Source organism: Poecilia reticulata, linkage group LG2 (assembly GCF_000633615.1).
Source record: "Poecilia reticulata strain Guanapo linkage group LG2, Guppy_female_1.0+MT, whole genome shotgun sequence".
Lineage (NCBI taxonomy): Eukaryota > Metazoa > Chordata > Actinopteri > Cyprinodontiformes > Poeciliidae > Poecilia > Poecilia reticulata.
The window spans coordinates 28,302,614-28,329,546 of record NC_024332.1 but is presented as its reverse complement, the minus strand read 5'-3'; the positions used below and the strand labels follow the sequence as shown (position 1 = coordinate 28,329,546).

The window sequence follows — 26,933 nt, the reverse complement described above, 5'->3', positions numbered from 1 at the left end:
TCAGCTGTTCGGAGCCGGGCGTGAAGCGGTTGGATAAGTCGGTCACATTGCCTGTCCTGTTGACTTGATGCAGTGGAAAAGCTTTTCTAAGGCACCTTACTGGACTAAGACTATTGGACTGCAATATTAGGTCTCAAAAGGATTGAGATGATCCTTTTTGTTAGTTTTAAGTGGTAGCTTTTGCTGTTGGTGTTGCCTAGTTTGAGTATTTTATAGTTTATTTAAATCTTATGTAAAGAAACTATGCGCCTCCAGTGGATGCCGTAATTGTAAATGTGAACYGGAATCTCAGAAATTAAGGGAACTTATCCTTTAATCTTCTTTGTAATTCACTGTTCATTACTATCCGGAGATTTGAAAGCACTTTGCGTGTGTAGTGAATATGCTTTTTGTATTTATATTTCCCAAATGCGATAATTATTTCTGTCAGCTGTCTATGTCTGCTTTCTTCCAGTTACTTGAAGTCCTAGAGATTCCCATGTGTATCTTGGGAGATAATGGGGCTGCACTGTATTAGAAAAAACATAAGGTTCAATAATGTTGAATATTTCATTGATGATTAACCCACATTTTCATCGCTTTTTATTTTCCATCTTTTTGCAGCATCTTGATGAATATCTGCATCAGGTTTGGGCAGCAAGAGCCCATCCAGCTGTCTAAATGTCTCATCTGCATGCAGATTAWAGAAACAGGGCAACTCCTACATCTCTGCATCATACGGAGACCAATGATTGCAATCTGGCATAGCGAAGCACTAAATGAAGTCCCGTTACACTAAAGCTGAGTAATTTGGATCATGGATTTTATTTGATGATCAAGTCTTTATGGTCTCTCTAAAATTTTACGTTTTCTGTTTTATTTTTCTTTGGGCCGGCTTGTGTCTAATCACTTTTATTTCTGCCTTCTGTCTTCATTAGCTTAGCCTGTCGAATTTCCATGATGCYGAGTTYGCTTCGGCTCGAGAAAAAGCTGATCTTGCGCCATTTTGGTGACACGTTTTTGTAAATGGCAATGAATGAGTTCAACACCTGTCTGGAGAGACTCCTCTCTGGTGTCCCACAGTTTGATTTGGTTTCACTGAAGCCGGCTTCTGTTTGTGTGTAGCAGCGATCTGTGGCGCTGACGGTTGTAAATCACTCTTCCTGTAGACCAGCTGAGAGGAGCGTGTTGCTGTCCAAGCAGGAGCCGCTGTGTTTGTCTGCCCCCCTCCCCCCCCTCAAACACTCCACACAGTCTGCCTCTCTCCAGGGGAACTCTGGAGCCAGTTACAATGTTGAGTGTTTTTGGAAGAGCTCCTAAATATTTGCAGGATGACAATGTAATCCGACTGCCTGGGCTGCCTTCGTTTTYAGCAGGATTGTGCTCCTCGTTGTTCAGACACTGGCTAGTTTGGAGTGGATTGCAAACCTGGGCATTTGATTCCTTGTGATGCTTTAAATTCAATCCCTATTGTCTCAATGTAGTACTACGGTATCGTAATCATATTACAGATGGTTCATCTTAGAGACGGTTCTGTTTTTCATGAGTAGCAATGAATTTTCTTAAGTATTTAAACTTGAGTTGTTMAACAGCCAGAAAAAGACAATATTTAGTGTTTGTCCAGCATAGTATATGCTGCATATAAAATATAATGCCTGAAATATTAGCAAAAGATCTATCTTCACAAAGTAATGGTAAAAATGTTGCGCATGATGCATCAATGAAAAAAATTCTTTGCTTACTGAATAAAAAATATATTTTTGGGATTAAGAGTTTATCACTTCCAACACTTTTAATGATTCTGCAAAAGTTAAGCAATTACACAAATTGTGAATTTTACTCAAAATTAAAGCTGCAATAAACCTMTATAATTTTCYTCACTCTACTSCAGTGGTCTCCAAGCTACGGCCCGCGGGCTGGATCCGGCCCGCCGCCACATTTGGTCCGGCCCCCTGAACAATACCAGAGAGAATTCAGATTTYTTTTCATATATTGTATTTTCTGGTTTATATATGGATTTTTCTTCAACCACCAGGGGGCTCTAGCAGGAAGTGTGCCCTGTAAACTGGGTGTTTTGTTTTGCATGGTGCATTGCTGCCATCTGTTGGACTTTTAGGGAACTGCTTGACTTTTATGTTATTTAATTAGTACGGTTGTTTGCTAGCAGTAGAGCAGATGAACACACGTGTTTGTTATGAACGCCGCATTCCAGGTKTCCCTCAATGAAATATGTACTAGTCAGTCCCAGTGACCGTTTCACTAACGGTTTTTGCTCCCCCCTCCCGTCAACGATGTCCGGCAGCGCAGGTGTTAAATGTAACACTTCTGTTACAAACTGACTCCGGCCCCCCACCAGAGAAGGAAAAAGTTATGTGGCCCTCACAGGAAAAAGTTTGGGGACCACTGCTCTACTCTCTCATCTGCCTTGAGCCCTTTGGAAACTGTCCTGTCTCAAATATGGGCATCTACTTCAGTGAGACTACATCCGTGGGGCTTAAAATGATTGACTTGGAAAATGAGTTTATAAAGCTTAAAAGATGGTCATCTCTTCTCGCAAAACATTCCAAATAGTCCTTTGCGATATCAACATTGTGCACACTGATATTGCAGTCATGATATAGAGTCTTGTTCAGTAAATTAGAATATGCGTTCCAATAAGGCTCGTATGTAAATAACCTTTAGCATTAAACATGCTTTTCATTAAGCTAACATTTCCATAAGAATGTTTAATTGGTCTGATGTAATGTTCTAATCTTAAATGTTGTGTTTTCATTAGCTGTAAGTGGAAAATTATCATGATTAATAGAAATGTATATTAAACATCAGTCTGTATATAATTAAACTATATAATGGGTTTCACTTAGTGAATTGAATTACTGAAATAAATCAACATTTCAATAACATTCTACCACAATCCTGGCCGCCCTCTTATTACAAAGAAATAATATTCATCCTTGTTTATACTACATTCACAAAGTACAGTACTATAAAAATCTGAATGCTTGTTCTTTTACTGTTCTGTCACAATTCTTTGTCTCAAACTTAAATCTGTTGTTGAGTTTATAACTTCAAAAAAAACTCCCCATTCAAAAGGGAAACGTCTTTTTCACAAACTGAGAACGTGCTGTTACACACGAAAACTCTCTGGGGATAAAAACCTCATTTTTATTGAGCATTAGTGATTTCTCCATAGAGTGAATAAGAATTTAATTTGCTGAGCTGTTCTTCAGAGAGAAACCTTCCATGCTCGTTTATGTAATGTGATAATGACCAGAGTTGAATTGGGGTTATCTTGCTTAAACAAAAAATATACACCGAACCCTCTGACTTTGGCTGAGTCCAGTTTTCTCAGCTATCCTCTTATTTTTTTTCATTTTATTTATTTTTTCACCAACAGGGACAAATGTTTTGCACTAGTCCCATTCACACCAACCCACTGTTTAGTGAAACTGTAACATTTTTGTGGATTCAAGGGACATTTTCCCAATAAGCCTCTGAAATTTCCAGACAGCAGTCTCATGTAAACGTGGCGTTGGGGGCATTCAAACGCCAGCAATGCTTTCTGGAATGCAGTTCATCGGTATTGCACATGCAGTGCAACATGGCCGTTCATGCAGCTGGAATTTTGTTGAACTACGACCACAGTTGAAACATGGCATTTATCAAACTCCCAATGACAAACACGTCCTCTCTCGGGGAGCTTTTTAAAAGGATCAAAGACATTCATCAATAAACCAACATTCATTGGACTGTTAGTTGAATCAGTCAAATCGTGACTGTGTCACCGGATTTGAACTTTGATCAACGCTTCACTAACGAAAACATATTTACTTTAGTTGAGTTTCAGCTGTTGGTTGTTTAAAATGGTCRCATTGTAAAACATGGGTGAAAAATAATGACACTAAACTGATGTAGTCAATACCAGATCAAGTCTAAGGAAATGAACTAATTAACATATTTTATTTATTTTTTTTTTTACAATTTTTTTCTTCATGTTGATAACTGAATGTTTTTTAAGGGCCCGCATGAGTTTATTCTGGGATCTATGAACTTGAGCTGACTCGAATCATAAAGTAAAACTTTATTTTAGAGTTGCAGTAATACTAAAGTGATTGGAAATGGAATACGTGTTTAAGTTTTAAGACTGTAGCCCCTTGTTAACTCGCTCTTTCTTTTCTCTCCGCAGTGTGCCCAAGGGCCGTTGAAAGCCCCCTAGGGGGAGTTTCATAAATACACAAAGAACAAGAAAAGCCTTCTGGACTATTGTTTTTGTTTTTACACACTTTCCATTTCACACACACACACACACACACACACACACACATCCACATACACACACACCCACTCACAGACAAGGACGTAGGGAGAATGTTGGAGGTGCAGGAGGAAAGGCCAGCGGCGGCAGGTACAGCAGCGACACATTTCACCAAGAAGGAGCGAGCAAAGAAAGACAGAGAGGAGGCCAAGGACGGCCGGGGGAACCTGTCCAACATCACCAATCCCGTCTCCGGCTCCAGGAACGTGCGTGCAAAAGCGCCGCTCACACACACAGGCAGCCCTCACCAGCTCATCACTCCACCCTGTTCTGTAGTCCTGGGAGCCCCATCAATGCACTCCAATAGGCTGAAGAACTCCCCGTCCACCAACACGCAGAGGTAGGCGGACTTACACATCTGCCCACATTGGCTTTTGCTTGCTTGCTAAAGTATTGACACCCGTTGAAATATTTCACAAATTGTTGTTATAACACATTCAGTGTGTTTTATTTGGATTTTATGTGGTCGGAGAACACAAATCGGTAAAAATAAAATATGAAGTGGAAATAAAAATATAAATATGCTCTTCAATGTTTTTCAGAATTAAAACTTGCATTTCTTTCATCCCCATGTACTCTGTTACACCTAAATAACATTCAGATCAATCAGTTGTTTTTGGCTAGTAGATGGAATCCACCAATTTATTCTTGGTATAAACCCAGTTGCAAAGGCCTCACAGAGCATTGTTTATCATGAAGACCAAGTTAGTCATAAAATAATACTGCAGACTTTGATCATTGCTGAAAAGGCTAGCGGAAAAGTAGAGTATGGCACAAGCTAAACTAAATGTACCAAGATGTGGCAGTCCAGTCAAAATGACTGGCAGAGCAAGGAGAACATTCAGCAGAGAAGCAGCCAAGAGGCCCTTGGTAACTTTGGAAGAGCTGCAGATTGTCCTTAAAAAATACTATATTAAGTCGGTTCAAAGTTTGCAGCAAACATGTGCAAGAAGTTGCTCAGATGAGACTCAAGTCTTAACTTTTACTTCCAAAATGGTTTGTGTGTCAGACTGAGAAACATGCTGAGGAACTGCTTTGYGTAAGCAGGGCTAGAGAAGCTGCTCAGAGTTGACGTGAACATGGATGGAGCTTAATGCAGCTCGTTAGAAGACTTGAGGTCGTGGTGGAGGTTTTAGCTTCCAAGTTTTTAGTCTATTCTGAAAGCACGTCATTTGCACATGCGCTAAAATAAATGCTTGTGGGAGTGTGTTTTTTTTCTTCTTCTTTTTGTATATCATAAATTGTATAAATGGCATATGATTTGAAAAGAATAACAAAAATACAGATAAACATTTTTAGGTCAAAGAATACCCATGCACCAGCATCCCGGTTCAGAACCAAATTCAACAGAGAATTTGTAACAAGACTTGGCCATGTGAAAAACATGCATAATTTCTAATATTTCATTTCAAAAGTCCACTGCTTTGTGTTAATCTATTACACAAAGAGCTAATAAAAGTTCAAGCTAGTGGTTATGTAGCAAAATGCTGTTCATAAAATAGTTGTTGATAGAATGAAATATTTTGCATCAGTTTCTTCTATGTGTTAAAAGTGCATATGTACCTTGGATGTTGCTTAATGAAGCGTCTCTTCAAATTTACACATAAATCCTTTGATTTTCCACTCAAAGACTTGACCTTGTACTGAACTGGTTCAGAGAATCGGGTGTGAAATGGTGAACTCCATCAGTGGTGAACTCTCATCAGAAAATGCAATAGTGCTGTCTTTGTGGAGTGCAGCAAATCCAGGAAATGATACTCTCACCACTCTGCGAAAAATTGCTGTTTTGTTTACAGCTTCTGGAGAAAAAGCTGATGTAACTTCCTGTTTTGTGTTGGCATCAATGCCACTCATAATCAGGTAGATCTCCAGTATTGAGAAGCGGAGCAGCAAGGTAGAGGCGAGTGTACCGAATGTGTGCACTCGCTAGTAGTAAATATTCCAGATGATAACCTGCTGTGTTGCACATGCTGCAACTTGTTTTTTCCAGTCTTACTACTTATTGTCACAGATTCAGTTTGTGTGGAATCACCTAAAACTTGACATTTATGGCTCAAATGATCAATTTTGTATCTGTATAAAAAGTATGTGTTCAAGCTGTGGTTTCGATGTCCTGCATCCTGCTGATGCAAAATGGGTATCTTTGCTTAACTTACCTCTTCAGTTGTGATGGCGAACTRTTCTGGGGTCAGGGAGTCCGCTGGGCTTGGAAGTTCTCCCTCCTGACTCATGGTTCTGGAGTCCCTGGAAACTGCTGTCTGGACTGCCAAGACTCTGGCTTTGTTTTTCTTTCTGCTAGTTGTGCGACCATGTGTACGTTCATGCAGTCTCACCAGGCTGCAGCTTCAGTCTTTGGACTTGTTTGTTTCTGCTTCACACTGCTTGTTGGGAGTCTACACTATTTGTGTGCAAGGAAGAGAAGAGACAGAAAGATTAGGGTGTGGTGGGAACGTTTCGTGCCAGTTGGATGTTACAACTCCACTGCTCTCCATAAGAGAAGCCGTTTGTGGATGGCCTGTGTCTCCAGTGTGCCCGGGATCAAAGAACCATGCAAAACTATTCACGCCCCTCTGTGTTGTCACATTTGGTCATGTTCTACTCACAACCTCGGTATATTTACAGAGTCTTTTATGTGATAAAGATTAGTGAATAATTGCTAGGTAGGAGAAGAATGATTTTCAAAGTACAAATCTGAAAAGTTTGGCATGCATTTGCAATTATCCCTCCTGAGTCATTGCTTTGTAGAACCGCCCAATTCTCCATGTACAGCTGCAAGTCTTTAAGGTCTATGTCTCCACCGACTCTGCACATGTAGACCCTGGCAGTTTTTCCCCATTTCTCCTTGAAAAATACGYTATTGTATTTAAGTCAGTCGCATTAAGCAATTTATCAATTAATTGCATGCTGAATTAAAGCCAGCATTTCGATGGTTAATATTTTTTCCAAGTGAAATTTTGTTTACAGAGACTTCATAATCCATGGTATTTATGGTTTTGGTTGTGTATGGTTTTATTAATTGTTTTAGTTTGTTGTGTTCTAGATATTTAAATTGTCTTCCAGTTCCAGTGTGGAGTGTTTATAAAATTACATTTATTGGTCTGTGAGAGGAGGAACTTGCATTATTATGCCGTTATTAATATATTACTTGAAAATAGTCCCAAAACAACAATATTCTCGTTTCTCACAATATTTTATGGGACGATTTTTCGTCCAGTAAAATTTGATATGATGACAGGCCTACACGTGTTATTTTTTTTGCACTGTTTTTGGAACTTTGACTGGTCCGTTTTAATTATGGTATAGTAGGTCAAACTATGTGTTTTGGGTCGTCCTGTTGGAGGTTGACTTCCTATTCARCCACAAGTCATTTGCAGTGTTTTTTTTTCTTCTCCTGGATCTCTCTGAATTGMACTCTGCTGAAGAAAAGCATCCCTACAACATAATGCTGCCACCACCATATTTCACGGAGGGGGTCATGTGTCCAGGGTGGTGCACTCTTTCTTATCAGGTCAACTCACCTTGACACAGTTGGGATCTTCACTTCTGAGCTCCAATTGGTTGACTAGATTTTATTTTGGGGCATCAGGTTGAAGTTGGGTTATTTATCCTCATAAAACKTTTATTTTCCTTCCACTTCACAGTTGGATGTTTCTTTGTTTTATTTCATTTAACTRTTAGTTAACCATTTGTACTAAGAACAAATCCTGACCTGTCTCGATCTCKTATTTTAAGTAAAATAAATTGAAGCATGTGGTATAAATGTGGTAAAGGAAATTTTTGAATCGCGCTGTAACTTTGTGCAGCCTTTTTCCAATTCTAGTAAATGACTCGTCATTAAATAGTTAAGATTAATAAACTTTTTTTTTCTCGCCTCCTGCAAATGGAGAGAAAACGTCCCATGTTTTAAACAAAAGGAGAAAATTCCTAAAGTAGGTAATCTGTTTATTAAATCTGTCCTCTGTGTTTCAGCCCTAAACCTAAGACGGAGGCCATGGTACGATCCCCTCCTGTCATGTCCCCCTCCACTGCTGCCCAGATGGACTCTAAAATGCCCAATCAGAGTAAACCGGGGAGCGCGGGCAGCCAATCACAGCCCTCCTCCTGCGACCCCAAAACCATGGGTGCCAAAGCGGCTCAAAATGTGTCTGGGGGAATGGGACTAAAAAACGGCCAGGGCCTGACGTCCGGCCCCAGCTCCAAGGTGAAGGCCAAGAGGGAAAGGAGCACCTCAGTGGAGTCGTTTGAGCAGCCAGAGAGTGGCACGCCCACCAATGAGGACAAAGGTAACAACTAAAATGTTTCAGCTAAGATAAATGCRATGTCAGCGTTTTGATGCAACTACGYGTTTTATTTTTGCAGTTTCCCAGATGTTTCAGTGCAATCTCACTCCTGATAATTTTGGACACTTTTGAACCAAGCTGATGAATGGACTGCATGYGTGTGTGTCTGTGTGTCTACAGATAACAGCAGGGCAAAGAGGATTTGCGTTGCAGAGAGGAGGCAGCCGTACAGTGGAACCGACTGGTGCTCTGGAGGAGAAAGTGATGAAGACGACAGAGGTTTTTTCAGTAAGTCCGGCAACATCCTGGAACATGTGGCTTTCCTTCTGCTGATTACCTAAAGAGTTGAATTTCTTAAGTTTTTACTGTTTCATAAAGTCTCTCTCCACTGTAATTTTTAGATTGTAACTCGAGCGAAGTGAATCCCCAGGACACACATTCTACCTCCAACGCCGGACTCAGTCGCTCCTCCACGCCTTCCCACAATACACTGGGAGGCCAAGGCTCCACAACAGAACCTGCCAGTGGTCAAAAATCAGGCTCAAAACTTGTCTATGTCTTCACCACAGAAATGGCAAACACGTAAGGAAGCGGATAGCTTTTTATTTTTTTAAAGTAGTTTTGATTAATTATAAAAAGACAAATCAGTAAAATCTACACCTTTAGACAATTACATAGTTGATGTTTTAAAGCCATTAGCAAGATTGTTCTGTGAAATTAACCAAGCTCACTTTAGGTAACGTAACACCTACAGAACATGTTTTGGCCAATWCTCTTTGTTGAACAATTTTTTATTGTAAATTATTACTTTGACTAGATAAAATACCGAAAACAGCCATTCACACATGCAATCACATAGTTATTTTGAGTACTTCCAATTTCTTTGACCTGTTTGTCCCTTTTATTTGCATGTTTTCATCAAAACTGAATTTTTGCATTGAAACAAGAATGGAATAATATGATGATTTGAAGTGAATAAGGGCTAAAACATAGTATCTGTAACCATTTTAGTGTAACAYATTTTTGTCATTTCCCAGAAAGTATCAGTGAAAAGTAATTTTCAGTTCTGATTGAATGAGTCAGTATTGTGTCTAAGAACACAATGAAATAAAAGTTTGCAAAAATACATAAGTTTGAATGAATAGATATTTTGCCCATTTGGGGAGTTTTCCCAGAGGTAAATGCCCACACATGACACAGATTACAGGATGCTAAAGGTCATAGAGAGTGTAGAATCATGCAAGAAAGATTGGAGAGAGAAAAGTGTCTGTAATAACTGATAATATTAAAAATGTTCACATTTTATTGTTCTRCCATGATCTTTTATTATTGTGCTGCCCTGGTCTCCATTGTGGYTTTTGAATCAGAATCCAAACTCTGGCTTAAATAACATGAGATTAAAACTCAAATGCTTCAAATCAGAATATGTCAAGCGACTTGTCCACTTTAGTGTGCGTTTAAAATGTGTATTTCATTATACCTGTTATATAGGTCCATGTTTCACTATGTAGCTGCTGCATTTTTGYCGGTGTACATTTATTTTGTCCGCAAACTATCTTTCATCCCATCCACGGTCAGAATTGGTTGTTTTGTTTGCAGAAGGTATTTCAAAGAGCAGAACAAAACGTGTGCCTATTCTCCATTAAAACTTTTGTCTGTTTTTATTTTTTTACTCGTCTGTGCCTTTTTCAGTGGACAAAACTTAGGTTCACACCTTAGAATTGTGGACAAATGACATGTCTAGTAACATCTGCATCAGCGCTGTGCTATAGCTGATGACTGATATCCGACTGTCTTGTGGTCCTCAGGGCAGCTGATGCAGTTCTAACTGGCCACACAGAAAACATCATTGCCTTCCACATGAAAAACTTCAAGGATAAAGCTCACCTGCTCTTGGTAAGGAATACAAGCTTCAGAGTGTTGCACACTTCAGCTTGTGGTTTAATAACACTTTTGTCACTTCTCTGTCAAAGAACAACGCATCTGGTGTCCTGCGAAATGACTCGAACCCTCCTCAGCAACCTCCGTCCCACGCCCAAGATCAAAGTCACCAGCCAGGATCGAAGCCGTCCTTATCTGGAATGTCGGAGCAAGCACCACCCCAGGCTTCCAGTCAAGGGAGTCAACCCTCTGTTCTCTCGCAGGAGGGATCGTCCTCCGCTGGCACAGAATCCAAAAACATCCCTGGCAGCAGTCCTGGGAACCCTTCAGCCCCTGTTGACCAGGCTCCCGTTGCCCAGCCAGAGGCTGGCCTCAACCCGCCAACATCTGTTGAAGGAGGACCAGGTGGAGGCACGAGTGGATCAGGTTTGACGCCACAGCAGCAGCAGCAGCAACAGCAGCTGGCCCAGGAGCTACTCAACATGGAGGCCAACACGGAAGGCCTGTCCCAGGAACAGCTGGAGCACAGGCAGCGTTCCCTGCAGACCCTACGAGACATCCAGCGCATGCTTTTTCCTGACGACCGCGACGCCCCGCCCCCTGGGCCGCCACAACCCCATGTTGGACCTCACGACGGAGGCCCGGATGGTCCACCTCGGCGACCGGAGCAGGGACCGCTACAAGCCATGATGGCACAGTCTCAGAGCCTTGGACCGCCAGGTGGACCTGGAGGACCTCGTCCACAGGGACCCCCCTTTGGGCCTCCACATGGCCCAAGGGAGATGCCTTTATTTCCCACTGATGACATGGTCCCTCCGGGTGGCCCTGGAGGGCCAGGTGGGTGTGGGGAAGGGGATCAGATGACACCAGAGCAGGTGGCATGGCTGAAGTTACAGCAGGAATTTTATGAGGAGAAGAGGAAAAAGCAAGAAATGCAACACCGACCACTTCCTCCAGACATGATGCATCCTGGTCCACGGGGCATGATGCGAGGCCCCCCGCCCCCTTACCAGATGGGTCCAGGAGAGATGTGGGGGGGGCCAGGTGGTCCACCAGAGCATTACCCGGAGCGAATGGGTATGGGGCCCGGTCCTCGGAGTATGGGCCCTCATATGCAGAGGATGCCTGGCTTCTCCGGCATGATGAATCCTGAAATGGAGGGCCTGCCAAGGCCAGGAATGGGCTGGCCGGACGACATGCCTCCGAGGATGGCAGAAGCCCGAGGCTTCCCCGGGGGGCCCGGAGGAATGTTTCCTGGTCCAGGGGCCCGTGGTGAGCGTTTCCCCAACCCCCAGTCAGTCCAGGAGGCAATGTTCCATCAAGGAATGAGTGGGGAGAAAGGCCTCCCCCCTGGGATGATGATGGATGTTCAACGGATGATGGGACACCAAAGAGGTGGAATGGAACCCGGTAACGGTATGGGAATGTTTCCCAGAATGCCTGTCGATGGCCCTATGAGTCCGTCATCGAGGATCCAAGCGATGGGGGGCAGAGARATGGGGCCTGAGTTTGGCATTGGGCCAGGTCCTGGCCCAGGGCCTCATATGCATCCATCCAAACTACGAGATGGACCCATGAACATGAGTCCCGACGAAATTATGAGAATGAGAACAGGGGGAGGACCGCCAATGGAGAACATGGTGCCACAAGGCAGGCCGATGCAGGTCCCTCCCTTCCCTGAGCAGACACCAGCAGACTTTCCCATGGGACCAGGGCGGCCCTTCCCTGGGGGCCCTGGAACATTGAGGGGTCCCCATGCAGACCCAGCTTTTGGTCCAGAGCACAGATCAACGCCATCAGGAGGAAATGGCCGCATTAACCACCTTTCCTCCGCTGGTGGTCCGACTCAGGGACAGAGGGGCCGGAAACCAGCCGATCTAAATGTCCAAGCAGGAGGGGGGAACTCCCCTAGTGTCAACCCTCTCAAGTCTCCTCCACTGAGGCAAGTTCAGTCCCCCATGATGGGCTCCCCCTCCGGGAACCTCAAATCTCCTCAAACACCATCCCAGCTCGCTGGCATGCTCAGCGGTCCCGCGGGCCCCAGCGCACCTCCGGCTCCTCCAACATCTGCACCAATGAAATCCCCCCACTCCATGATGGGATCAGCAGGCGCCTCTCCTGTTCACATGAGGTCCCCATCTCTTCCAAACCCCTCTCCAGGATGGGCCTCCTCACCAAAACCACCCATGCAGAGTCCTGGAGTGCCCCCCCAGGGTGGCAAGCCTCCACTAAGCATCACTTCACCAAACATGATGGGGGGCATGGAGCCGGGTATGTGTGTCTTATCTTTATCTGAGATCAGACAGACACAACCTCAGTTTTTTTTTCTTCTCATTTTCATGTAAATTTGTTCTTATTTAGAGTGTTTTAAGTCATTCTCTGATATTTTTGTCACAATTATCATGTATTAAAGGCTTAATGCAAAAATATGTTTAAAAATTCAAAATAAAAGCCTCAAGGTGGTACATCACTTATTCAGAACTAGACCGGGGTGCGGTTGGTTATGGTCCAGTGGCTCCCCCTGCTGGCCACCAACTTGAGGAGCTGTACATCATGTAGAGCCAATCAAAATTTTTAATTCGAAATGGATATGATAAAACTTTTATTTGTTGTATATTGCAAAAAATAATAACATAAAGCAAGCTTCAGTTATTTTGAGCCATTTCTTTATGTCATCTTTGTTCGTTTTGTCTTCTTTTAGGGGGTAACGGGCCTCCCTCGGCTCCTCCCTCATCGGGGGCTCCATCTGGCTCCATGTCCCTCCCAGGAAATGTCCCGTCTGGCAGTCCGTACACCATACCACCGGAACCAACACTCTCCCAGAACCCGCTGTCCATCATGATGTCACGCATGTCCAAGTTTGCGATGCCCAGTTCGACCCCGCTTTACCACGATGCCATAAAAACTGTAGCCAGCTCGGACGACGACTCGCCCCCAGCTCGCTCTCCCAACCTGCCTTCAGTGAACAACGGTGAGTCATCTTCGTCCTGTTTAATATGGGGTTTCAATTTGTTACATGGTAACCATGAACTTCAGTGCATTTTGTTAGGTGTTTTTTTTGTGATAAACCAGGGATCTACAGCCTGTGACTTGCAAGTTTGACCAAACATATTAAGACTTTTTTTGTGCAGCGATCTAGAGCTCAGGAGGTAAAATCTCTTTAAGAAAAACTTTAAATTATAGTCCCCACACATCTGGTCTTTATGAAAGACTAGAAGAAAACCAGACAACTTTTAGAAATCCTGTTAAAGTTGGCCAAAGTCCACCCAGGAATCAAATGTAACAGGAGGTGCTCTGGTAAGATGGTATCAAAATGTAACTCTTTTGGACTACATGCAAACAGAATGCATGTAGACCATGCATTATGTTAAAGTCAAGACCACTTGACCACTGAAGTTCCAATTTGATTGAGCTTGAACTGTTGGACAGAAAGCTGGCAGACACCGAAAGACTAGCTATTGCAGCTAAAGACGGTTCTACACCGAGTTGACTCGGAGGGGATCAACAGAAATGCATTCCACATTTTACTCGCCCCCTAAATATTTTGAAGTTTGTGGTTGTAATGCGACACGTGAAAAGGTTTATGAGCTATGAAAGCGCTGTTGATTAACTGGTTTCTTCTTGTGTTTTTACTGAAAACCAATTTTTCTTGGCCCATAGGTATGGCAMTGAATCACCAAGGAAATCCTCGCATGATGGGACCTGGAAACACTGGACCCATGCCTGCGCTCAGTCCTCTGGGCATGAATCCCTTGGGTTCCCAGCCTCTTTCTCATGGCATGCCCCCTCAGATGCCCTCTCCGAATGCCCCCAATATGGGCCCAGGCATGATGTCTCACGGCATGATGATGCAACCAAACCCACAAGACCCTGGTATGCCAAATCCTCAAATGATGCCTCAAGGACGCATGGGTTACCCACACCGAAACCAGGGTTACCCCCTCACACAGTCCCCATCCCAACAAGGCCCCTTCTCCCCACACAATGGCCCAGGCCCCCAAGGCTTCCCTGGTCATTCAATGGGGTTCCAGGGCGAACCGGGACCTATGGGAGGTCRGATGGGGAACATGCCTCATGGGGGAGGGGGTGATGGGGGCATGTGCAAGCCAAACACCCCTGGTGGGCCGGAGTTCAACAACATGCAAGGAGGATTTGGAGATGCAGACCTTCATGAAGTGATGCGGCCGGGAGCATCTGGCATTCCCGAGTTTGATCTGTCCAGGATAATCCCGTCGGAGAAACCCAGTCAGACTCTGTCGTACTTCCCCAGAGGCGGAGGGGAAAACCCCGGGGGTAAACCGCCTCACCCGTCTGGGTTTCCAATGCAGGCCATGATGGCCGACGGTCCACCAAGGATGGGGATGCCCATGCAGGGGATGGGGGGTATGTCTGGTGGACCYGGTGGGGGAATGGGCCCCCAAGACATGCCAATGGGCAACCCAGGTCACAATTCAATGCGACCACCAGGATTCATGGGCCAAGGCATGATGGGCCCTCAACACCGGATGATGTCTCCTGGGGGTCCTGGAGGGATGATGCAGGGGAGACAAATGGCCCACCCAGGTCCCGGTGGCTCACCTAACATGATGATGTCACTACAGGGCATGGGTGGCCCTCCACAACAGACGATGATGATGGGGGGCCAAATGAGGCCTCGTGACATGGACATGGGGTTCAGTCCGGGCCATGGAATGTTCTAATCCAACAAAAACCTTGTAACTAGAATGTTCTTGGACAAAAACATGAGGAAGATGAAAAGGATTACGGAGTGTAGCAAGTATTCAGAAACAGACGGACTCAAGTCAATGAGACGAAACRCAAAATGAACGTCATGGAGCGAACCTGTTGCCTAGTGATGTCTTGTGGGGGGACAATTCCAGCTACGGAGACTAAGACGGGGCCTGGTTTGATGTACTTTTTCTCACACAAACATTTAATTTTGACTCAAGAACTCGCAGAATGTACGAGATTGTTGTGCATCAATTTCGCAGAACTGTTCGTGGGGTTTCTTTTGTTTTTGTTTTTTTTTGATTATCTGACTGTAAAGATGACTGACATCAAAGAGGAACCAACCTTAAAACTAAAATGTCAGCGTGGAGATGCTACAGTATATGTCAACTTTTTTTCAAATTAAAAAACAAAAAAAAAATCAACAAAAATTTCACAAAAGTGATATGGAACCAGAGAAAGGAGGAGGAATACTTTGTGCTTTGTGAAGACTTTAGTGGAAATCCATCTTGTCTCTCGCTCCATTGTTTTTTGACTGTTTCTGTACAGTATATACGTGAGGGTGTGTTTGTGTGCTTGACAGATTGTATGTTTGTGTGGTATGTGTGTGTCTGTATGTATAGGCATTCTATCAGTGACCTCTTAACGCCTCTTACCCAGCTTTCATTGGGGTGGAGGAACGCCCCCTTAAAAATACTGTACGGTTTACCATTGGTGGGCTATTCAAATTTTAGTCTATTTTAATTTCCTTTGTAACTCCAGTGTATAACAAACCAAACTATGACCTCATTAAGATAATAGTATTATTAAAAAAAGCACAAACATGGACCATCTGCAGAAAGCGTCTTCTTTTCTGTTTCTAACATGCACTCAGTGTGAGGATCTTGGCAGCTTTGCCGCACCATCAAACTATTTTTGCGCCTAAAACCTTCAGGACTTTGCCGGCGTGAATAACATTACTACTACCCAGACGTGCTATGTGTCTTCTTCTTGTTCCTGTTGTGTTCCTGTTTTGTTTTTTGACTCTCGTTGACTCTGGGTAATAATCATTCCCACAGCAATAATCCATGAAGAGATGATGGTCCGCAGACTGGGACGGGAGCCGCTGAATGCAGGAAGCAGGATTGTCAGGTATTCTAGAGTTAGCGGTAGGTAGATCTGGTTAACTTTTTAGCGAGGCGAGACGCAAGGAAATGTAAACACGTACTGCTTTCCATCCAGTTGACTTCCTCTCTTTTATCTATTGTATAAGCTTGTCATGTGTTTCTCCATTGGCTTTGGTGCAGAAGAGCCTAACCAGGGCTGTTGGTGATGGACTACAAATAAAAGATATTGTTTTGGTATATACATGTTGTCCATGCAGTGTGTGTGCGCTTGTTTCTGTWCATGTGCTCTTGTCATGTGGACTCCAGACGGTCTTTGTCCCTTCTTGCATGTTAAAACGAGCTCACCGGCATTCAGCGGGTACGAGCACAGCAAGTCCAACTAAGAAGCTGCAGCAGCATTGTTGAGGGGATGCATGACGGAGGAAGAGGAAAGCTAGACGAAGCCAAACCAGACCTGTGGCGTACATGGTTACACATTTGAACAGGTGTTGCCGGTTTGGCCATTCACTGGGACACTTTGTACCTGCCAATGGGACGGTCCATACCTGCTTTGACAGCCAACAATTTACATTATTTTACAGTATAGTCTATTATGATGTGGGATCATTTGATGCAGGGGAGCCCAGGTAGAGTTCTCAAGAGCCACTATTCTGCAGCTTTTAGATGTCATTCAGCTCTGCAGAAGCCTGGTAACGAGCCACTCATTTGATCTTGTGGCTTGGACTTGGGCACCCCTGGATTAATGTTTCCTCATGTCTTTTATTTAAATAYTGTATTGGCCTTCAGAGGGRTTAGAGCCAAAACAAGTGGGAATGGAGTATAATGCATCCAGACAATTTAAGTCAAACCTCGTACAATTTAATTATTTTGTACGACTACTTCTGTCAAGTCATGGAAAATATTTAAGCTCAAATAAAATGCAAAAGGTTTAATTTACAAGGATAGAGATGGGTTTCTTTAAAGGGATGAAATGGCAAAGGGAAAATTATTTTTAAACCAAAAGAGCTCTTCACATTAACCTTTATGTAAAAAGAAAAGGAAATTAGGCTCAACACAAAATCTATTTTTATTTTGTTCATCCAAACCCGATATTTACAGCTGAAACATGTCACAAGAAGTTTCACCTCATGGATAAAAGGTGTTTCACAGCAACAGTCAAATGTATCAAAGTCGATGTTCACTCAATATACTGTTACTGGAGCTGTAAAGCCATTTGGTAACATTTCACTTTTTGTTTTTCTACATTATACATTTCCCTGATGAATAAAAGCTGTAATCCTGGGGAACAAAGCTTTGATGACACACAAGGGTAATGTACAACAACGCTGTTGCCTTAAGATTTAGCTATACACTAAAAGGTGCAGGAGGAAAACKCCAGCAGTGACATCAACAAKTGACCAACAGAGTCCATTGTTCCAATGTGAGAAATKTTCACAAGTGTAAAACAAGACRGCTTGGCAGACATCCCAGCGCATTTCTACCATGATTATGTAGAAGGTAAAGATTGCTCTATATCAGACTTTACAGGCTGCAGTCAGTATTTCAAGTGTCAAACTTCAGGACAATACAATCAGGAAAAAAATCTGAGTAAGTTTGTCTTGCCAAGAAAATATTTTTTATAAAAAAAATTAATTGTAGCTTTAATTTGAATGAACCACAAGATTATATCAGAGACCAAAGTAGATGTCAAAAATCTAACGGCGTCTAAGTGAACATACTTCAAAGTAGCTGTTGAGCATGATGGAGGAGGGATGATGATGTGGGCTAGTTCTGCAGCCACAGTAACTGTTAGATTTTATGGCCGACTCAAAGTGTTCTAAGGTCAGAGGAAAGACGGGGAATACTGCAATAATTCTCTAGGCAGAAAAGAAATGTACATAAAAGGCTTATTTGGTATAATGATGTGAAACTCGACCCCAAATGCATTCAACTGGAACATCGCCTAATTAGTGAAATACCCCTTTGGTTAAAGTCTACAAACATTATACTGATGATGAAGCGGGTACAAATGATTCAATGCAACATTTCTGCTAGAGAGAGCACTWGGTGTAAACACTACACTGCAAAACTTATTGAAATAATCATTAAAACTAGATTTATTGTTACAAGATCAAGTTTTTAACTTGTGTGTGATACCGTGGTTATTGGATGAAGGGGAGCCTGAGTTGCACTCAAAGTTTAAAGTCGAGTGGTTTTGTGTTTCTTGAAAGGTCAGGGTTCAGCGAGTTCTGTGCTTATGCAACGAGAATTGTAGCGTTCAGAGCTTAGCGAGTATGCAGAGAGGACCTGTTTGAACTCCTGCAGGGGGCAGTAGACTCCACTGCAACCTGGTATGTGTTGATCCTGGGGAGCATGAAGCAGACTTGGATGAAAAAAAGACGTGAACATTGTTAAGAGTATTTAGAGGCACTTCTTGCCCTCCTTACCTGACCAATGTATGACACTTTCACAAAGGCATCGCCCGTCTGCCGGCTTTTGTGTAGCTCCAGAGTGATGGAGGCAGCATACGGAGGCCACTTCATGTCAAAGATCTCCAAAGCCATGAGGCACGGGATCAGGGTGGTGTCATGAGCCGAGTACAGGAACAACTTCCTGTTGAGAGAGTGATATTTTAAAAAGACGCATATAATTTCTGTAAAACGTGAGTGTGGTCCATCATGAGGTGTCCAACCTGTTCGCCTCTGCCGAGTTGTCCTGTAGTTTCTTCTCAATGTTTTCTAACAGAACATGGAAGAGGGCTCCCACCGACAGCTGCAGCGCCTCTCTGTTTCAGACACAGCATTTAGGATTTAAAAAATGGCTCAATGAGCATGATGAGCACGCTTCATGTAAATCACTGTTTTGACCTCCTGTTAGGCTCGTAGAGGCTGCACACCATGTCCACAGCTCGCTGTTCCACCTTATTCCTCCAGAMGTTCAGAACCAGCGGGCTGGGAAGGCCGTGCGCCTGACGATTTAAAGAAACAAGTCAGAGGAATTGTTGCGTTGATGTACAGTAAAACAATGCTTCAAAGTTCACATTAAAACTTTTTAAGACTATTGTAACTTTAATCTAAGACACCCATCAATCAAACAAACAAAAAAATCCTTGGCTATTCTGGGGAAAGAAAGTATGATGTCGGTTTAAACAGATTTTAGCCAACTAGATTTGTTAAATGTACACTCACATCACTTTTTTTAAKATTCTTAAAACTACAATAAGCCATTTTGATATCCTTTGAGGATTCTCAAAACACAGAGAACACAGAAAAACCCATTAATAAACACATTTAAGTTACAGCAAAAGGACTTTTAAAGCCTACTGGGAAAAATCTGATGATTTTTATGAGTTTCAAAGGCCTATAATTTAGATAATTAAATCAGACTTCTTTCCAAATTCTTTTATGGTAAAAACCTCAAATAAATTTTCTTATGCATGCCCACGTGTAGATCCTACACCCAAGAAATACATAAACTACACCACCCAAACATGTTCCTCATAACCACTAATGTTCACCAACATCTCCAAGCTGTTAAAGAAACAGGAAAACTTGTAAAAGAAAAGCTTACAATAGCTGCAGAAACGTTTAAATGTGGCGACTGTAATGACTGATCAAAGTTTGCCCATGAAAGCTGTGACTTTATTTGACCACCTAAAAAAAAAAAAAAAAAAATGTTCTGGTTTTAACTGATTAAATTCAGATACACAACAACGGAAATTGATTCCATGCTGCCTGATGATTTTACTGATTTTGTTAGTTCTTTGTTGTCACAACAACTGGACTTTAAGCTCAACAACATTCCCAATTATGGCTGACAAATAAATGATCAATCTGCAAGTGTCCAAAAAACCTGTTGGACTGCACCAACACATTCAGCAGTTAGTAAGTGTGCAGGCTGAGGTAAGTCTCTGTAATAACTGCCTCTAGACTGAAAAGCCTGTGGTGAGACTCAGTAAAAAGTCACATGGATCACAGTGTCACCTCTCTGGCAACCATGTCATCCCTAATGAGGATGAAGTCGACGTGCTGGTGAGCAGCAATCCCCAGTGCACTCAGGATGCTCTGCAGGTCTTCAGCGACGCCAGGCAGAGTGGACATCTTGGCCCAGCGGGGGCTGCAAAGAAGAAAAAACCCACACACACACACACACACACACAATGTCAGCGGAGAAAAACAGACACACCATGACAACCTGTCAAGGCACCTCCACTCCAGTCTGCTTATAATTTTGTACTGCACATTATTCTAGATTCCAGTTTTGAGTGCACAGAACGGCCTGAGAGTGACGCGGCTCTGTGGCAGGTTGGAAAATTGGACTTACTCGCTGAGGACTTTGAGCAGCTTGCATCCGTGATAGTTAGGGTAGAGAATTTCGGATTTAGCCTCTGCTGTTAGGATGGACACAATATCTACACATCAAGAAGGGGAAAAAGAAAATGGTCAAAACGTATGACAGAGAAAATGAAAAAATGAAGACAAGGTAGTAAAGGAACAAGAAGGAAAGTTACAATTAAGTAAAAGCATAAGGGCACAAGGAAGAACAGATTAAAGAAAGTATGAAAGGTAAAAAAGGCAAGGATAGAATGAATGGAGACAAGAACAGACAAAAACTAAAGTATCCAAAGAACCAATTACAAAAGACATGAAGGACATAGAAGAATATACAAGTCAAGGACAGGACACAGAAAAGAAAGGACGAAAGAACAACATTTAAGACAATCAGAAAATAATACTGGCAAAAACAAGTATTTTATTCATTCTTGTCAAGATCAGTAAATAACTTGAATCTAATCCCAGACTTCTCCAGATTATGTATCTTCTAACATGCATACACAGACGTCTACTCTACCTTTTTGTTTTTGTTTAAAGAGTCCAGCTATAAGGCACTTGGCAGATTCAATAGTCCTTACAATGTTAGTGGAGCGCACACTAAAAAAACAAAAAACAAAGATGACAAATTAAGCAATAACAGCGGTGTAGAAATCGCTACACATTTAGTCATTAATCTAAAAATCTTCATCATGATCACTACTTACTAGACCTCCGCTGAGCTAAAGGTGGGGCTGAGGAAAGGTGTCTCCTCTATATATTTCTTCCTCAGGGTTTCACCCAGCTCATACAGCTGCTGCATGCCTAATGTGGTCAGCTGACCAGCGAAGGAGCCGCCCTTTAACATGGACAAAAAAAAAAAAAAAAAAAAAAAGTCAGATACACAGTTTAACCCAGATATTTGAAAACTGCATTTAAATTAAAACATTTCAGTGTTGCGACTAAAAAACTATTCCAGATTTTTTTTATTTTAGTCTTTGTGCCACACAAGTGGGCGTGTCCCAGAAAAAACACTGCCACTTGTTTCTGGAATCTGAACTTCTTAATTCTTAATTTTTTTTCCCCAATGGGGGAAAAAAACAAAACAAACGTCAGCAGCTCTATCACTTTTTGACCACTGGTGTCACTCAGGGCTGTGTGCTTGGTCCACTGCTGTTTTTATTTTACCAAGACTGTGCATCCCACACATTACAAATCCTCAATGATAAATTGGTTTTTGTTGCTCCAGTTATGGGATTGTTGAACTAAGTAAGGAAAGAAGTCAATCAGAGGTAGAGCTGCATAATAATTGAACCGCAGCAGTTATTGTGAAATCAATGTGTGAACAATTTCAATGAAAAGTGACTAATACATTTTGAGAGCTACGGATTCATGCTCATGCCAATTTAGCATGGGGTTGCCGTGACGACACGCATGAATGCAGCGGCTTCTAGCTCTGTTGGTAACACATGGAAAAGAAAGAATAGTTCACTACTATCACCACTATGATGATTTTTACAGCAGCATTTCTTTTATCATGCAGAAGGCTGTTGCAGAGATACGTTTTTATGCACTTGTGAATTTCAGAGGAATTTCAAACATAAAGTCCACACACAGAATAAAAACACACGTTACAGTCACGCCTTTGGATGCATTTCAAGACAGCACCTTCCACACACTGCTTTCTTGTTTGACACAAGAGGTAAGAAAAAAAAAATTCCGTCAAGATGTCAGAAAAAGATTTGCAGAGCTGCACAAGTCTGGTCCATCTTTGGGAACAACATCCAGAGCTCAAAGGTGCTGAGTTCATCCGTTCAAACATGCAAGCGTAGACATAATGGGAATGTTCAGACGTACACAGGGACACAGACCTTCAATTTTGGAGACGCGTCCTGTGGTCCAATAAAACTAAAGTAGAACTGTTTTATGATGACCGCGTTTTCACCATTTGGCTCAGAATGTGAACAAAAAAAAAAAGTTTATTGTAAACCAACCTATGTTGGTTCTCATTAAGATGAAAGTTAAAAGTTCATTACTCACAAAAGTGAAGGAGCACTCTTGAGTTCATCCACTTTTTTCTTCCAACCCCATTCCCAACACTCCTTCCAACTTTCCTTGAAGTTCTCCTTCCAAGTCGAACTCTAACTCTAATTAAATGGGTTTGAAGGAGAGGTGGAATTAGGGTTGGAAGGAGGTTTGGTAGGGATGTAGTTGGGGTTGGAAGGAGGGTTGATAGGAGTGTTACAACTAGGGTTGGAAAGAGGGTTGAAATTAGGGTTGGAGTTGGGGCTCCTTCAAAGCCTTAACTCCAACCTTACCTCCACACAGCTGAAAGAGTTGTGTTCTTTATGTGAGACTTGGCAGCTGACATCATCGAGGGGGATACGAGACCAACTTCATTGGTCCATTCGATAGAATAGGAAATAATATCTCTTGAGAGAAGCTTGTCTTGCCACAGCTACAGCTTTGGGTTTACGCCAAAAACTAAAGCTTTGCCCCTTATATCTGTCCCTGTCAGACATGACATGATGAAGAGGAGAAGTCCTGACTAACTGTGGCTCACAATGTTTCATCTTTCTATCAGAACTGCTCCAGCAGGTTCATGGGTTGCTGAATAGGTGGACTGGCTGCTCAACCAGTCTGACTGTAACAGGCAGACGGTAACTTTATTAATGGATCAGTGAATAAAATTATTATCAAAGTACTATTCTTGACTTAAAATCACTCAACATACTGAGCAATTTAGACTGCATCTGGTAATGTCCAGATGCAGTCTTGTTTCACAAAGATTTATCCATATATATCCTGATATTTTTGCAACATCATCCTATTGTTTTTGAATCAAAGCAGATTTTTCCCCCCAAAACATAACTATATCCAGGAAGCACATGTACAAGTTGGGACAAGTGTCTCAATTTGTTTCTACAGCTTGTTTCCTGCCTGCGTCATTCAGCAAACTCATGTGTGATAACAATGAAAAAACTTTGCCTTTTACCCTGGAAAAAGTGGAGTTATGTTAATAAAACCTTTCAGAGCCTCATTTAAAAGAACTGCAAAAAATGACTAGGATGACGATGATTACTTTTCTTACACTCGTAGCAAATGAAATCCTTTTATGTTTTCAGATTTTTCAGCTTTTTGTTTTCAGATTTTTATAATCCTGGGAATGCGGCCCACTTTAAAGCTTTTACCTCACTCTACTGATTTTAGTTGGTTCAGATGTCTCCCAGCTATATTAAAAGAAGATGTATGACCGCCATTAAAAATGTTTTTTCAAGCTATTGCACCCCGATTACTCATTATAATGTATGTCACACAAGTGAAAAAGCAGCAGTACCCACTTGTTACTCAGATTCAAAATCATAAGCAATTTAAATTAGCAACCAGTTTTACTAAAACTCAAAAAGGTCTCAACTTTTCTAAATTCAGCCAAACAGTTAAAACTAAATTTGCTGTGCTACATTTACCCTTCTGGTTAACTTGTGAAGGTTATTTATTGGTGCAGTTTGGCCAATTCCCACCTGAGTAAACCTCAAACATCTCATAGAAAATGCAGCTTTCTTTTTAAAATGGCTTCTAACGTCTGTGTGCTTCATCTAACCTAATTTTGACCGACACCGGAAATGGCTGCCAGTCAGGAAAAAAAATAAATAAATAAAAATCTGCAGAAGATTCCAGCTAACAAATGATTTCGTCAAACATCTAGATAACTGTTCCTAGTTACTTGGTAAACTGAGGAGCCCATAGCGCAGACTGTTAGCATACCAGCACAAAGAGTGAGCATGTAGAAATCTTTCTGGTGTGGGAGGGCAGTTTCTTTATCACCAGCTGATGGTTTAATCCTCAGCCCAAACATGAATATGTGTCCTTAGAGAAGACATTGAGTTTACATGTTGTGACTAGGATGAGATGAGCTTATAGTCTGGATCAACCACAACTACTGTTTCTGTGCGAGTTAACACACCGAAACAAGCTTTGTAGCAAAATGTACAGAGCACCTACTCACACTCAGTATGTTTTTCCGATAATTGTCCTCTAAAGGAGACCGAGGCTGTGGTCCTCCCTTAAGATCCGTCACCACGTAGTTGATGTGTGTGTATGGTGGGGCCTCTAGGAGCGATGGGGTCCACTGAGCCTTTTAAATTCAGACATGAACACATAAATAACAAGATGCAACTGAATGACCAGAAGAAACCCAGAGAAACCTGCAGAGTGTTACCTCCATCACATCTGGTATAGACTTGAGCGGCGTCCGAGCGCCATGACGGAACAAGACCTGGACCTGCTGGAGTTCATACAGAGAAGCAGGGCATGCATCATTTGGGTTTGGGGCTGCGCTTGAAGTGACCGGGTTTGAATCGGTTTTCTGCTGCGACCACCAAATCGAGCCGAAGGCCACTGATACCGAGCCAAACAGGCCTGCTTTGGTCAAAAGGTTCCTCATGGCTGAGCTGCAAACAAAGAACAAAACACAGCAAATAGTCATGAACTCCCAAAATCTTTATGTAGCCTTGATGGAAAGTGGAAGCCATTGAAAGAAAGCCACGTCAAAGAAGCTGCTCTGGTCAGACGAGACCAAAGCTGAACTTTGTGGCCTACAGGAAAGCGAATATTGCACATCACCATGGAAAGATGGACGGAGCTAAACTAGAGTCAAAACTAGAGGCAAAAAACAACAAATTAAAATAACCAATAATAACTACTTTGCTTTGTTTCCCTATATTATCAGAAATTAAACACATAATTCCCTAAAACATTGACGCACGTTATGGAAAAAGAAGTAAATTTTCTGAATACTTATTTCTACTATAAATAATTCAAAACAAGTTTATATTTCATCTTGTGAAATGCTTAAGAAACTGTGGCTCCGTATACTGCCTGATAGGCAACATGCATTGTCTGACAGTGAATATTAAAACCTACATTTGTTGTCCTTTGATTTTCATCAAAAAATATTTGTATTGTTTTATTGCCTGGCACTAACTTGAACTTGGTAAGAAATCTGTTAAAGTTTCCAACTGCATCACTTTTCAGYAGGATGACGAACCTTAATGCACAGCCAGAACAATCCATGTGTTGCAATGGCATAGTCAAAGTCCAGATGTAAATTCTGATCAGAATCTGTGAACTTGAAAATGTATATTTTCAAGTTATAAATTGAAAATATTTAATATTTTCAATCATAAATATTTTTTGGAGCTTAAGCTTTCTTTCATTTCAATCAAGAAAAAAGTTCAAGGTGTATGAATACCGAGACAACAGATTGATCCATAATCGTAAAAATCAATGTTTAATCCTGAAGTGACATTTCCTCTGGAGCACTGTGGTGGCTCATGTCAAAAAAAAAAAAAGATTTCTACATTGCAGTAACTAATCATAAGATACTTCTAAATATATAATTTATAATTCAAATATGCTGTTACCAGTTTTTCTTATTTGCAAATAAACATTCATTTTTTACACAATATACAAAACTATACATGTTTAATTTTCTTAAATTGATTAAGAGTAACCTACCTTGTTTTTAATTTCCTGTCAAATTCATTGAAGGCGAGTCTGAAGAAGCAAAACTTCAGTGAATTTCCACAGCTGTGTAACTTTTATGGTGTTGGAAAGTTTTATGCATGAAAGTTCACGTGTAATAAGTCAACGGCAGGGGGCGTAACTTTCTCTCATCAAATATTTATATTACCCTGTCTGGGTGAATACAGTAAGATTATAACTATTTACACAGCAGTTAGCCAACACACACTATTTCAACACAAAGTCACACCAAAATTAATCCCGTAGTTACGAACACTGAGCTCAAACACACAATAAGTATTTCAAACCATTGCATCACATGATGACAGAGGAGGTTTAGCACTAGTAAAGTAAAGCATAGTGGTAGTACAAGGCATCCCACAGCTGGCTCGACTCATATTACTTACTTTTTGAAAGCTGGGGTGAACTGATAGGCTGCATTCGATACAAAATCCGGCTTTACTTCACATTCGCTCAGGAACTCTGGAGAGGATACCGGCGGACACAGGAAGACATGTCGCCGGGAAATGTAGGCACGTATGCGGCAGTTTACAGTGGCCGTAATCGCAACTCAAAGGCACAATAAACTACATTTCCCGAGGTGGACCAGCATGCGTCATCTTTTTCTTTAAAGATGTCAAGAGCGCGTACAGATGCAAGAAGGTGCGCCGGCGCCCTCTACAGGATATATCTATGTGTACATGTAAATGAAATAATTTGGTGGGATTTTTGTATTACTTTTCTTTGCTTTTTAAAAAAATCTTTCTATAGGGTGTTTTCGTTCACATAAAAGTAAAAATTGTAATTGTTAATTCTCAAACTTACTCAAGTA

The 26,933-nt window shown here is 41.9% G+C and overlaps 2 protein-coding genes across 6 annotated transcripts in view; one reads left to right on the top strand and one right to left on the bottom strand.

Moving 5' to 3' along the window:
• Nucleotides 1-16,011, top strand: part of bcl9 (BCL9 transcription coactivator) — a 40,579-nt gene extending 24,568 nt beyond the window's left edge. For all 4 annotated transcript variants that reach the window (XM_008401072.2, XM_008401047.2, XM_008401062.2 and 1 more), the window contains 8 exons: nt 4,166-4,634; nt 8,264-8,577; nt 8,755-8,862; nt 8,976-9,156; nt 10,383-10,470; nt 10,548-12,726; nt 13,157-13,426; nt 14,116-16,011. In XM_008401072.2, coding sequence (XP_008399294.1) covers nt 4,348-4,634; nt 8,264-8,577; nt 8,755-8,862; nt 8,976-9,156; nt 10,383-10,470; nt 10,548-12,726; nt 13,157-13,426; nt 14,116-15,155 — 4,467 coding nt within the window. In that variant the 5' untranslated portion in view covers nt 4,166-4,347 and the 3' untranslated portion in view covers nt 15,156-16,011. The remainder of the gene's footprint in view (nt 1-4,165; nt 4,635-8,263; nt 8,578-8,754; nt 8,863-8,975; nt 9,157-10,382; nt 10,471-10,547; nt 12,727-13,156; nt 13,427-14,115) is intronic.
• Nucleotides 16,012-17,337: 1,326 nt separating this feature from the next.
• On the bottom strand, nt 17,338-26,628 carry acp6 (acid phosphatase 6, lysophosphatidic). 2 transcript variants are annotated; one of them, XM_008401095.2, is made up of 12 exons: nt 26,509-26,628; nt 26,096-26,134; nt 24,798-25,029; nt 24,585-24,713; nt 21,307-21,437; nt 21,120-21,199; nt 20,592-20,679; nt 20,252-20,384; nt 19,136-19,236; nt 18,961-19,053; nt 18,716-18,881; nt 17,338-18,632 (listed from the first exon to the last, which is right to left on the bottom strand). In XM_008401095.2, exons 3-12 carry the CDS (start codon nt 25,020-25,022, stop codon nt 18,501-18,503), a joined length of 1,278 nt encoding a protein of 425 aa, XP_008399317.1. In that variant the 5' UTR covers nt 25,023-25,029; nt 26,096-26,134; nt 26,509-26,628; the 3' UTR covers nt 17,338-18,500. The 2 variants fall into 2 exon arrangements, with proteins under 2 accessions (XP_008399317.1, XP_008399308.1); XM_008401086.2 differs by lacking the exon at nt 26,096-26,134.
• Between the last annotated feature and the right edge of the window lie 305 nt (nt 26,629-26,933).